Source organism: Rhopalosiphum maidis, chromosome 1, assembly GCF_003676215.2.
Source record: "Rhopalosiphum maidis isolate BTI-1 chromosome 1, ASM367621v3, whole genome shotgun sequence".
NCBI classification, from domain to species: Eukaryota; Metazoa; Arthropoda; class Insecta; order Hemiptera; family Aphididae; genus Rhopalosiphum; species Rhopalosiphum maidis.
In genome coordinates, this window is record NC_040877.1 from 83,587,708 (window position 1) to 83,602,732 (window position 15,025).

Sequence of the window (15,025 nt, forward strand, 5' to 3'; positions counted from 1 at the left end):
ATGTATCTTGTGGAGATATTGTGTATATTGATGAATATATATGGTTTATTGAGTTGAATTTGCATATATATAAAGACATTTTTATGACACGGATAAAATACATATACTCTTTTTTCCTGTCAATAAAGCAAACTAGCACATTGTTTTTTTTTCTTAAACGATAATGAATAAAATACTAATCCAATATTCTCATTTACATAAATTATTTATATTATTGTTCATTACCGAATACGATTTTTTTTTATATCTTCAAACAGTTTTTTTATACCTATCTATAACCTATTGTATTATTTAGTTGGGTGTCTTATCTACGTACATAATATTATATACATACCTATATATTTATAATTAATTATTATATATTGCGATAAATATAGGTACTATATAGTTTAATTGTGTATGCAAAGCATAAATATACAATTCATAAATAATTGTATAGTTATATTTTATATGAAAATGTCAAGACTTAAAACAAAAAATTATGTTTTTTTTTCCTAATAATTATGTCTCTCAAATTTAACTTAAACATAATGTTGAAAACATAAGCAAACAGTTATGAAATAATTTTCTATGAGAAATTTAAAATAACATTTTCCGAGCAGAGCTTTAAATTAAAATAGTCACTTTGTTGTAGAGTAGGCTATAAAGCAGAGTTACACACCTATGCAATGCGCGAACTGTCCAAAAAAAATATCCATATAAGATTTGTTTAGGTTTAACAAAGAATAAAATAAGGTCATCAAATAAGTTGAAATCTTAGAATAGAAAAATTATCCACCCTTGGTGTAGTGTAATAGATGCTGAGTGTACCTCTTCATTGAATATATCATAGTTTATTTTAAAATATGTAATTAAAAATACATTAAATGTAGCAATTTATGTTAAAATCCAAAATGATTCTTTTTATTTTAAAGTATTGGCCATTTTAATTAGATAAAAATATCAAAATTACGTTATTACTTTCATCCTAATTTTCATAAAGCTCTCGGGTCTTTTACTCGAGAATTTATCAAATACACTGTAAAATACAATTGTTAGTAAATATATATTATATTAGATAACATAACTATGATCTAACACTTGAAATTAAATAAGAAGGAATACCCGCCAATGTAAGAAACCCTCTGGCCTTTTTTCTCGAAGGGATTATGTATACTATACTTGTTTTTAAAATATTTTTTTTTTTATTAATTAAAAAATATATTTTTCTTCTTTTTAATTAAATAATTTAAAAGTATGATTCCAAATTACTGGCTCAATTATACAGTAACTTGTTATTACAACAAACATATTATTATTACTATTGAATATCATTATTATAAATGATTGATATTTTTATCCTTGCATTTAAATGCTTATTTTCCTTCTCGGTTTACCATTGAAATACCATTTCTGAATAACAACCATGCGGAAATTGAATGAAATTTTAATTTTGCAATAATAAACATAATACTTATTATAAGTTACAATTGCAAGTATAATGTTTGTTATCAGAAAATAATATATAAGTATTACGTCAAATTTGTAGCAGGTTTATGAAATATTTTGTTTTTAGTGACAAGTGTTATTTATTCTGCTAATAATTGTATTTTTATAAATAATTATTTTTAAAGTGTGTTTAATGCTTATAATATGTTCAGTTAACGTAAGGGGTTGCCCAAAATAGAAATACATAAATATCGTCGAAAGTAGAGCAGATTTCGAAAAAATAAAGAATAATTGGTGTGATAATAGTTTTTTATCTACCAAATATAATTCAACACTCATAATGTATGTTTTTCAGTTATTATTATGACATTATAATATACACCGAGGACACGTGCCTAATATTACAAGAGGTAAATAAGTACGCACATTAGAAAAATAAAATAAACATTAAAAAAAATCAAACGCTCACGTAGAAAACTGGCGACGATTTTTGTCGGCTTGTAGCATTGCTGCCTGCCGACATCTGTGCGTTGGCGAGGCGCATGGTGTAGGCGTATCGGTCCACGCGTACACCAAACCAACCGCTGCGGCCACGGCAACGTTGTTTTCCGCGCCGAGTCTGTATATAATACAATAATATCTGTATACTATTCGTATTACCACATGTCTGGTTAAATATTTCACACGACAACTAAATAGGGAGTTTATCGATTTTTTACACAGAAGCTCTTTGTAGACTGTTTATATCTATTTTTTATTCTGTAAAATCTTTAAAAACAAAAAATGACGTACATACAATTTTTTTATTTTCTCAATCATTTAATTTTTTTTCAATCGTATGTACAATATCGTATGTTACAGTACAAACGTAATTTGTATTTTTGATGAAAGGTATGAACACCCAAAATAACAAAAAATGAATGATCCTGTTTTTAATTGGACAAATCGATTTGATTATTTTATTATGTATCAACAAACAGTAAAGTAAATTTCTACTGATATTTATTAAATACAATATATTATTATATATGTTTATTTATCTATATATATAATATAGATACTATAGTGAATGTAATACATCGATATTTGTACTCATTATAAAATTTATATTATTTCATGTATTTAATATATGAATTATTATATAACTGGATTTTGTAGTGGAAATATTACAAGGTATTATCAGTAACGAAATAATTAATATAATTTGCAAACTTCCATGTTTAATTCAATAAATAAAATAATCATTTATTTTATATGCTCATATATTTTTATACAAACTAAAATATCATGAACATTTTATTTTATTGTATAAGTATAAATATAGTCAAGGAAGTTGGCGTACTATTATTATTTTCTTTATTTCTCTAACCAACGCGCAATATAGGACAATTTCGTTCAGACGACGCAATTTTACGTTGTTAGTTATAAATTTATAATATTAAAGTAAATTGTTCTATTATCTAACTTAAAAATAAGAATATTATTTAAATCATTTCATAAGCTTTTATTGATGTTTTGATTTTGAAGTCATTTATAACTATGTAAAATATTACAACTGTAATATACAAATATTTACACAATATTTGCCAAATGCTCTCATACTTGTTTTAAAATTAAAATATCAATAAAACTTTATGAAGTATCTCAAATAATATTCTTGTTTTTAAGTTTGATAATAGGACAATTTACTCTAATATTATAAATGTATTAGATACTAACAACATAAAATTGGATTAGATAAACACACAAATTTACTTTGTGAAAGATAAAACTAATAGTGCGCTAACATCTTTAATCAATTTTATTTAAGAAATATAACAGTTAGTGGTTAAAAAAAGTTATGTAATGATTGTGAAAATAATTTATAAAAACAGTCTATTTATACAATTATGTAATCTCTATACTGTTCTATTTTCTCATCAGTTGTTCTCGAGTGTAATTTAAAAAATCATTATCAATATATTAGGTATAAAATGTAGGAAGAAAATGAAAAACTAATGTTATTTAGGTTTCGTAAAATTTATTATTTTAAATTTTAAAATAATTTATGTTTTATTCATTATTGAGATTAAGTACCAATCAGAAAATATAGTTCAGAAAACATTTTCAAACTTTAAACAATATATTGAACTTTACTATTATTTTGGAATAAAACCGATAACCACTATTTACATACCGTATATATGGTACAAAGTATTTATACATTATTAACGAATTATAATGTATCAAAATTATGGTAACTAAGAATTCAAATTAATCAAAATATATTTATTATTATTATTATCTACTATAAATTATGAAATTGATAAAAAACTATATTTTTAAATACGTTATATAATTAATTTAGAGTATCGAGAGTCGTGTATGTGATTTTATAATTTATTATTTTTTTAAATGTATTTTTATCAATTATTTTTAAGTTATACAACTTTTAACTGTAACAAATTTTTTGTATTGTATTGTTTGGAATTCAGAGTTATAATAGTATGTGGATAAATAAAATAAATAAATAAATATGTATATATTTGTATTATTAATTTAAATAACATCGGTATCTTTGGTCATTAGTTTTATACAATTCTTATATTCATAACAATTTATGAAATATACTTCATTTAAATTATGTTTTACAATTTTGTTTCTTAAAAGAATCGTATGATATTTATTGTTGATAGTGCATAGATCTGGCTGTAGTGATTTATCTATATACTTACTATCTGTACTATCTATTATAGTATATGGTGTTTGATTTTTTTTTAACCTCTTATTATTTTCGGCATTCTATTATGATATACTCAAATAAATTTAATCGATTTGTATTATTGTAAAAAGAATATACAAATTATTTTTAATAAACAATTAGGAAATTGTACCTATGTATTAATTTATGATCAAATACAAACGAAATATCTACGTTACAAATATATTTTAATTCTATGTATACCTATCACAAACCATTATTAAATATATAAGTATAATATACTACACTGCATATTAAAAAATATTATGTTAAAATCAATATTGAGTACTCTTTCTGGTTAAAATATAGTATTGCTATATTAATATTATATTATATGGAGTAAAAAAAAGTTGATTATCCATCAAATAAAATCATTGACATGAGTTATATTATACCATACTTGGCTCTGGTGTGGTTTCGATACACAGAAGTGTAATTGGGTGTTTAGAGGTCCAATGTCACCAATCTTTTGTCAACTCCCGCAGTATTTAGGACAAGAGTAAAAAATTTCTCTTATTGCCATTTATCTCCATAATGTTAGATGTTAGATGACAGATTTAGATATGATTTTTTTCGGCTTGCGTACCATTATTCGTTTAACAGCCATGCCCACTCACTTTCTTAGTTGCGTTTAAAGTATAAAAACAATTTGCACCAACAAACCACACTGCAGTGCTTCATAATGCACTGAAGTCAAGGCAAACAATAAAAATGTCACAATTTATGGATTATGGAATTACATATTATCGCGATATTGCTCACTTATATATAAGTACACAGAAAAACAATAATCGTCCAGAATTTACACCAATGATTGTCATTCTTAGTATTAAATACATTTATTTATAAAAAACATATTATTGTCTTCGTATATTTAAATAAAAATTCTGAAAACTTATTAGATAATTTCTTACATATTTTTTCCTAATATAAATTCCTTAATAGTTTTTTCAATAATATACTTCGATAAAATAAATAAATAATTTATTAAGTTAATCATAGTTTAAATATTTATAATAACAATTTATTGCTCTTTAACCAGCTATAGGGTGATTTATTTTGTTTATGTCTAGGTGTTTTTTATATGTGTTATTTACTATTATAACGTTTTATATATTCTAATGATAATTTATTAGTTATTATTTATTAATCACCTAAGTAGATGTACATCTGTGATGTGATCTGTATTTATTTATAATACATGCAACATAATTTATTAATATAATATTAGTTTAATTCAGAAACATGGATATAATAACTTTTAGGAGTTAAATAAAAGTAACAAATTGTATTCTTTTCATAATAAAAACATGTTTAAAGTTAACAAATTATTTTTAAAAAAATGTGTTTAAATGTAATTTTAATCGCAGTTATATATTAAATTATGCACTTATTATTAATTGTATTATTGCTAATAACTTATTTTTTATTCATTTAAATCATTGTTAATGTGCATTTTTTAGAATATAAAAAAGCAAGAGCTGAGTTAAAAAAGCGTTCTACGGATACACTGCGTTTACAAAAAAAAGCACGCAAAGGTGCGAAAATGAATGAACTACACAAAGCCTTGCAAGACGTTTCTGATAGAAAAGCTGTTTTAGAAGAAACAGAAAAGAGAGCTGTTCGTGAAGCATTAATCGAAGAACGAAGTCGATATTGTATTTTTGTAACAATTTTGAAACCAGTTCTCGTAAGTTCAATGTATTTTTTTAAATTGTTTACATGTATATACAAAGTAGAATGTTTTAAACTTAATTGTGTATTATATTTTATAATTAGGAAGAAGAAGTAGCCATGCTTATGGAATTATCCCATTTACAAGAAGTTATGGATAAATTAGAAGCACACACCACCGAACCATACTCTTTACCTCCAGCTAGTGAACAAGTAAATACGAATATACTATATAATACTCTCGCCGTGATCTTATAAATTTAAAAATTGGTATAAGATAAAATTTTTAATTTGCATGGTAAAAATACTACGTAAGGATACGTTAAATATTATTTGATTGGAAATCAACACCTGCTAGTAACACATATCATTTTAAATTTGTTTTCAAAGTAATAAGAGCTTAAAAAATGATTGGTTGAACTCGAAGATTTTCACTAATTTGGCTACAATATTAAATATATATTAATCAAATAATATCTATAAAAATAATTCTTTAAATTGTCATTATACAATTATGTTCAATATTTATTTATTAAATATTCCAACTAAATTTAATAAATGTCGAAAAACATTACTCTTGTACTATTTTTATGAGAAGTTTAAATATGATACTCCTTGTTTTATATACTAAATACTAATTAATTTAAAAGAAATTATTTATAGTTATATTATTCAAATGTAAAAAAAAAAATAAAAAATTCTACATATCTTGCATTTCATCTCTATTTAGTATCCTACTTTTATAGAATACAATACTTAACATAAATTAAACTTCATTGAACTTGAAACTTAACTTTAATTATACTCACTTAAGAGTTAATCATATTCACATGCATATTTTTTAAATTAAATTATATAGCATAAAATATAATGCATCAATTTTCAACTTTGAGGTTATTTCCTGATAACACATTTAATTTAAATTGTACTTTCGAGATAACTAGTAGTTTTAAAAATAATTAGGAAAATAAAATAAAAAATTATGGATAAAAGAGCATTTTTGTCAAATTTAATTTTTTTTTTGTGCAATTTAAATCAATTTTTAGTAAGACTTTCAGTACACAAATTAATAATAATAATAATAATTAAGTTATAGAAAAAAAATTGTAAATTCATTATGTTAAATAATTTGGTCGTTGAAAATTAAATTTTCAATATGTTATTAACATTAATTTAATTCATCCATTTAAGTTAGACTTCGCATTTTTAGTGTATAATATTTAAAACTATAATATGTTCGATACGTACATGATTTGTCCTTTATAAATCATATCTCTATAGAGTATACTTTCGATTAAAATTCACAAAATGACTAACTTATTTCTAATTTCCTTAACATTAAAAATATATATTTATTGTTAAGGTTTTAATTCATTAATGTTTATTAGGTGCTGGTTGACTATAAAGGTAGTGAAATGTCATGGACACACCAAACACCCCCAAGTAGTCCCAGTTCGTTGGGTTCACGTAAATCAAGTATGTGTTCTATCAATTCAATAAACAGCTGGTCTAGCGGCAGTACACATTCACCGAGCCATCAATATTGGAGCCGCTCACTGCTTCAGGTATTGATTTAGATATTGATCGACATAAAGAAAAATGACTTACAATGGCATGAGTTTTTTCTTATGTATTAACATCATTGTGTTTTTATTAATTAAATTGCACAGCTGTAGTTGAATTAAGTATTATTTATAATTTTATATGGCTTTAGGAAATACAATTGAATGTACAAATCTTAAATGAAAACATAACTATATATTATTTAAAATTAATACTACAATAATGTTATATTTAATGCAAACTTTAAACTAATTATATCATTATTTTTTTACTTCAAATATTTTTCAATTAGGTAAGTTTGTAATTTATTTTTCAATCATTGGTTATATTAATATAACGAATAATAGAAAAATATGAATGATCAAAAAATACTATTTTTCACATTTTATTAATCAAGTGAATTTTTTATTTTAAGAAATTTAAACCTGTCATTGACATTTTTTAAACTAAATAATTTGACAGACCCGAATGGTACCTACTAAAGTAGTTTAAAACATGATTGAATACAATTCATATTGTTTTAGTAAAGTAGTCACTTTATAATTCAAACCTCGATAATTAAAAAAAAAAATCTAAAAATCGAAGTAAACGCTTGGTCCCCTGAGAAAAGCTCTACAATTAGAAGAAAATACATATATTTCGGTCCTCTTGATAATTCGAAATTTCTGTCGGTAAGATACGCACAATTTTGATATTCGTTGACAACTGTATCACCTACTACAATATTCCTCATCTTTAAAATAACAAAATTCATATTTTACGTTCTAACACAACTTTGACCCTTCAACCACTAGACTAAGAAATAATAAAAAAATGTAAAACGATGTATCTGAAGGAAATTGTCTAATAAATTTTGGCCTATCTGTATGATAGACTATATAAAATGTCTGTACTCACTATTATGGACAGGGGCGTATTTAGGTAGGGTTTTAGGGTCCCGTTGCCCAGAGCGGCAAATTTTTATTTCGTACTTTACATACTGAGTACTGACGTCAATCATTAATATTCTTCACAGCAAATGTGTACCATAGAGGTATAGAATACTATAGTATTTATACAACATGATGTTCTATGGTATTAACAGTTTCACCACTGCAGGGTGTAGAAGTTTTTAGTTTTTTACAGGGGGGGGGGGGTGCAAAATATATGTTGCCCTTATCCTAAAATTCCTAAATACGCCTTTGGTTATGGAAATGGTATACAAAGCACGGGAAACGTATATACATCATTATAAATCGAATTTTTAGCTCAGTTCTCTGAATTTCGAGTTGTCGAGTGATGAATGTAACATATAATAATATGTATTAATAAATGCCAAAATAAATATGTAATAAATGCAACAATGTATTTATGTAATAACAATTTTTATTTCTCTTTAATACGAATTATTTATTTTTCTCCTTAATTATTCGAACACTCGATAAATCGAAAACTTCTATAAATCGAATTGAGTGATGACTGTATTAGTATTTTTATTTCTACTCTTTGTACGTTAGTGTATGGAATTTGAGAAATAGAAGTATATATATTTTATTTATTTTTATTTTTTCGCTATATGTAGTTATTTTGGCATGTTTTTTTTTTTGTGTTTGTGTGTGTGTGGTAATTTAGCCAGTATCCAATGAGCTACGTTACAAAGGACCTTTACCTCCTAGTAGATTATGCAGTGCTTCATCTCATGATTCGGGGTTTACATCCCAAGACACAATATATACAAAACAACAATCATATTCAAAGGTGAGTGCTAATAAAAAACCAATTGAATTTTGCATTTGTATTACCTATGTTTTCTAGAATCACTACTTACAATTTTAATATTATTGTTTCATATTTTATTTTATTTTAATATATTATTATTCTTAGGCTCCTAACTCATCTGATTCCAATAGTAGCAGTGCTGGAAGTAGTACACCATCCACACCATTTGCTAGTTCAGAAGGTGGATGTGGCACATGGCCCAATGCTCAGGAAACATTACAATTTGAACGTGCAGCGTCAGCCATTATGAATGATGCAAGACCACACACTATTTCAGGTGGTGCCCACCATCTACGACCAGCCCTTAGCGCGTACACATTTCAACCTGATTCTTCTTCTATTGATAAAACTCCCGTTGTCTCACCACAAGACGATTATGCTCATGTCCCCGATGTCCCGTCCAGAGATATGCACAAAAGTTATAAACCAACCTCACTAAAAACAATTGGTTGGTAAAAATACAATTATATTTCTTATAATCACACTTTTTCTATGTTTAGTTTTTGAGTAAAGAAGACATTTATTTTGAAAAAACTTTTAAAATATTTTCACTCTTAATTTTTATATTTTATACCTTGTTAATAAACAATAATTTATACATATAATTTAAATATGTAATTATTAAATGAAGATTTTCATTTTATTCTAAAATATATTATATAGTTTGTAGAAACAATTTTTAGATCCAGAATTTTATAAACTAGTTATAAAATAATTAATTCTGTTTAGAAACCAAAATCTAAGATTTAAATCCAGACTCTTACCATTTTTTTTTTTTCATTTAAATGATAATTATAAATGTATCAAATTTATTTGCTTGTACTTAAGTTATACATGTAATTTTTATAATGTATAGTTATATATATTTTGTTTAGAATATATTCAACCAACATATGTTAATATGCATGAACTAGCTAGTATGGCTGCCAACAAAGCTCAAGAAAGAAATTCACAGTACACTGAGCCTTCTTCAATTGTAAATTTGAAAGTAATTTGTCATTGTTTTTGTTATAATAAACAGCAATAATATATCAAAATCTACCCAAATTGTTTTACTTAATTATAAATCACTAATTTTGTAAGAAAATCTATATTTTGAACAAAAAAACCATGTTAAATTTAAAATAAAAACATAGTTGAAGCAATATTTTGGGTAGATTTTAATTTACATACTATTATTAATTTTATTATAAATTTATTTATTCAATATTTTTTTTAACATAGAATGATGGAGATCGAAAGGAAAGCACTAGTGAGAGTTCTTTGGAGTCTTCAAGTGGCTACAGTAGTCAAACAGCAATATCAAATGCCACTCCAGATGAAGGTGATTATATTATGTGAATAGTTGAATAATTTATTTTATTTGAAAAGAAAATAGTAAAATAGTTATATTTTATTTACTAGTAAAGATGACTTGGAAAAGTATATTATTGATCATTTATTTTTTCGCTCTGAAAATCCTGTAATAATTAGTCTCCATTTTTTGGTTCATTTAGCAAATAAATATTTTTTATCATTTATAATCATTAATAATCATCATAGTAATAAAACATTATATAACAATAACAAATATATAATGTACTAACTAGGTAGTGGTCTTTGTATTACAAACTTGATATTAGTTATCAAAAAAAATTATAATTTATGATTACAAAACTGTACAGTAGAACCTCAATTATCCGAACCTCTGTTATACAAACCCTCTATTACCCGAACTGCTATTAGCTTATCCAACGTTCTGTTATCCGAACATTAAAACTTGTATCCGCGATTTGGCTGCAGAAAAGCACGCTGCAGCTCATCGTCAAATAAAAATCAATAATTTTGTCAAAAAAATATAACAAACATTATACGTTCCTATATGTATGTAATGTATTTCAAATAATGTAATAAAATAATAATAATAAATATATACATATAATATGTATGTACAATGTACATATTATAAAATATTTAACTGTGTTTTAAAAATTTTTTTCCCATATCCGAACTAGGCACGGTCCCAATTAGTTTGGATAATCAAGGTTCTACTATATTTGATAATAATACTAAGTGCATACGGGAAATTATGTTTACTGACAGAATATATTTACAGATATGTATTGTACATTATACATTCACCCCAATGATAACAAATTGTATGTCTCAATAATAACATAAAAATAACATTCTAGTTAATATATTATGTTTTATAATATATTATTATATTTGTAAATTAAAATAATAACATAGAAAAAAAATACTCAAAATACTTAAAACCAAATAAATAAATTATGACAGATTTAATTATTTTTTTGGGAGAGTTATAATTTCATAGAAAATCAAAACTACTATTCTCTAGAAACCAAATAATGGTGACTAATTGACAAAATATGTTTATATGTAATGCTTAAAAATCACGTGTTATTTGTGTTGTTCATATTTCATCTTATTCTTTTGTGCTTGCTTGTATATATCTGTTTGTATATTATTTAGAAGTGGAAAATTCACTTTTGAAATATTGCACATTGGATAGTCAAAATAGTATTGCCATCAAAGAACGTGTACGGCCTGTATCTACATTAGGTATGTATTCCCCATGAAGTAATTTACTATTTAATATGGTTGTAAAGAAATTTTTTTTTTTTATTAAAGTTTCTCTTAACTTTATGATAATTTACAATAAAAATACATATCATATCTAAAATCTAAATTGATTATTTTAAAACTTAAGAACAAATTTCAATGTATTCACCCTTATAATTTTAAACACATTACTAAAGCGTGGATTATGTTCAAAAAAATAAATAAAAATGCCCTTAAAAATGTTTTAACATAAAGTTCTATATAAATGATTAAACAAAATTAAATTAAATTCCTATTATTTTTATGTAATTTATGGCATTATGCAAATTGATACAAGTCATTAATAAAACTACCTATATATGTAATATATATATTTATTTATTTATTTAATATAAACGGACAAAGGTCCTAAAACATAACAATATTCATTGTGTGTGAAAAATAATACATAATTCAATAAGTTATAGTTATTATGTAATTATAGATTATAGATTGATTATAATAATAAAACTTAAAAGAAAATATAGAAAACAAATCGAGTATAGTTAAAAAATAATAATACATTTTCAAATATAATCAAAGACAAAAGTATTACCTGCAGCCATAACAAAGTTAACAGGAGAATTCAAGATATAATTTTCAGTTGAAAAAAGTGAATAAAAAGGTTTTGGATCTCTAGTATTAAGGCTATTAATTTTAAAACGGATTAAAGAGAGAATTTCAGGATAGTCAATTGAACCTAATATCAGTTTTTGTAAAAATGTAGAGAGTAAAAGTATATGACGGTAGTAAATGAAGTAGAGAAATATTAAGAAAATTTAAAACATTATTTTATGTGCCATGGAGAGGTCTGTTAATATTGAATTTAAAAGAGATAAAACGTAGAGAGTTATTTTGGACAGATTCTAGCGTAAGATTTTGTTTGTTTTGACGTTGTTTATCCAGATGGGGGGACAGTACTCTAGATTAGAACAGAAAAGAGAGAAATAGAGAATTTTTAGGGGAATAGGATCTGAGAATGCACCACAAGTACGTTTAATGAACCATAAGTTATGAAAAGGTTTATTTTTTTATCATTTCAGTATGAAGAGAAAAATTTAATTTAGGATCAAAAATTATACCTAAATTTTTATATATATATGTATAATTTTATGTGCACCTGATTTTATTTATCATACCGTTAAGCAGCAGTAAACGCTTTTATCTGGTACATAGATGAAAACATAATAATACATAATAAAAATAATATGTAAATGTAGCAAAATAAGTAATACAATTTTTCTTTTTACTGAGATAGTTTATAGTTAATTTTTATAGAATGTTATCCAAAAATAAAAAAAGTCAAAGTAAAACTTTCATTTTAAGTTCTTTGATGTATGAAACATATGTTGTGTTTGAAAATCTATGTTTTAAGTCAATAAAATCAAAAATTAGGTATTGTACTTAATTATACAAGTATTTTTGTGATTTAATCATTAATTAGAAATATTATTTAAAATAAAGAAACTTAAAAATATATTAGTAAAAAATTGTTTTACAGTAAGTTGCATGCACAATTTGTAAATAGATTCTTCTCAAAAATGTTTTTATTTGAAATTTGCTATGATAAACATAATTCTGTAGTCTATTCAAAATAAGAATGTTAGTTGGTGGCAACCAGTTTTTGTCAGACAATATCTATTTGTTGCCCCCATCGAGTCAATAATCTTTAAGATTATCGTGTATAGTGAGTCATGCCCTATACACAAGTTGGGTGCTAACTACTGTTCTAATTTATAATAAATTATAATAGTACTTTTAATAATAAGATGAACAATATTAGTTTGTAAAGAAATAACAACCATACCTGTTTTCATGTCGTTAAAATTTTCAAATTAAACAAAAATTATACTGAAATATATTTAATCTTATTGCAGGTTATTCCAGTCTCAGAAGCGGTACTCTGTGTCGTCGTTCTTCAATTCAAAGCAACAAGCCACCTCCACCAATACGCCGTACACCATCTATCTTAAACAATTCAGTACAAAACCTACCTCCTCCACCACCATTTTTGCTGGATATTGCTACAGAACAACGGCAGCAAAGTCGATCACAAACATCTTTAACTTCAGAAAAAGTATATTCTGAACCCATGACACATCAACGTAAATCATCTGGTGGAAGTGTGGCTGAAACTGTACGTAATCTAACACAACTTAATCATACACCTGCAAGTCCTATTTTATTGCGTCGCACACCCAGTAATCGATCAACAAGTGCTGATAGATGTAATAGCCATTCAACTGAACCAGTTACTGGGTTTATGGCAGCTTTAGGCTCTAGACTATTACAACAGCAACCTAAAACAACAGGTGGGTCTCCAAAATTAGCCAGACGTTGGATTGCTCCTGCCAGACACTCTGTTGTGGACCCAGCCACATGTCATGATTCACTTATGGAACAAATAAGGAAAGGTATGGTGTTAAGAAAATCTATTGCTGTCAATGACAGGTCAGCACCTAAAACTAATTAAGAATTAATACATCAAATTAATATTGTTTTCATTTTGAATATTAATAATTTTCATGATTTTATTTTGTAATACCTAATCAATTTAATTTAAATAGTAAATTCTAATATTATATTTATAATTTCAATTTTTCACATAGTTATTGGATTTGAATTTATTCTAAAACTTAAATAATCTCGCAAACTATGAAATCCATGTTAACATAATTTGTCTAATGGTTACTCTGTGTTATACAAATGTTTACTTCTAAAAAAATATATAAATATATTTAAAACTTAAAGCACGTGTTGTAAAACAATATGTAGGTTTTTTCTTATTTCTTATAGTTAGTGTTTTTTGACCAAGGTGATAAAATACTATGTGTAAGCTCTATAAAATGTTTTATGGATAATTTGGACTTGAGTTTAGTATATTAATCATTCCAGACGTGTATATTTTTTTTTACTAACACATTCCTTTGTTTATGGTGATCACTTATAACTAAATGTTTATTACATAAACCAAAAAGTCTCACATTTGGCATAACAGAATAATTATTCCGAAATCTAATAATTTAGATATTATTCTGTGTATATAATCAATTATAAATGTATACACCTGTGTTCATTAATAAAATCAATTATGTTCAGAATTTCAGTTTAAATCTAATGCTAATACATTATTATCTTTTTAGAAATATGTTTATGTTTATAAAATAAAAAAATAAACTATTATTATATAAAACCAAAGTCAATTTGACATCCGTCTATAAACGTTTATTTATACATATTGAAATATATTAACGTATA

The 15,025-nt window shown here is 24.8% G+C and overlaps 1 protein-coding gene across 4 annotated transcripts in view; it reads left to right on the plus strand.

Moving 5' to 3' along the window:
* Positions 1 to 14,883, plus strand: part of LOC113556947 (MTSS1-like protein) — a 37,277-nt gene extending 22,394 nt beyond the window's left edge. Inside the window, exons 6-14 of one of the 4 annotated variants that reach the window (XM_026962195.2) lie at positions 5,632 to 5,858; positions 5,948 to 6,055; positions 7,231 to 7,407; positions 9,017 to 9,142; positions 9,269 to 9,440; positions 10,039 to 10,151; positions 10,388 to 10,487; positions 11,639 to 11,728; positions 13,645 to 14,883. In XM_026962195.2, coding sequence (XP_026817996.1) covers positions 5,632 to 5,858; positions 5,948 to 6,055; positions 7,231 to 7,407; positions 9,017 to 9,142; positions 9,269 to 9,440; positions 10,039 to 10,151; positions 10,388 to 10,487; positions 11,639 to 11,728; positions 13,645 to 14,240 — 1,709 coding nt within the window. In that variant the 3' untranslated portion in view covers positions 14,241 to 14,883. Of the gene's footprint in view, positions 1 to 5,631; positions 5,859 to 5,947; positions 6,056 to 7,230; positions 7,408 to 9,016; positions 9,143 to 9,268; positions 9,612 to 10,038; positions 10,152 to 10,387; positions 10,488 to 11,638; positions 11,729 to 13,644 lie in introns of all 4 variants that reach the window. The other 3 variants (XM_026962191.1, XM_026962192.1, XM_026962193.2) reach the window with 3 other exon arrangements.
* Positions 14,884 to 15,025: the final 142 nt, after the last annotated feature.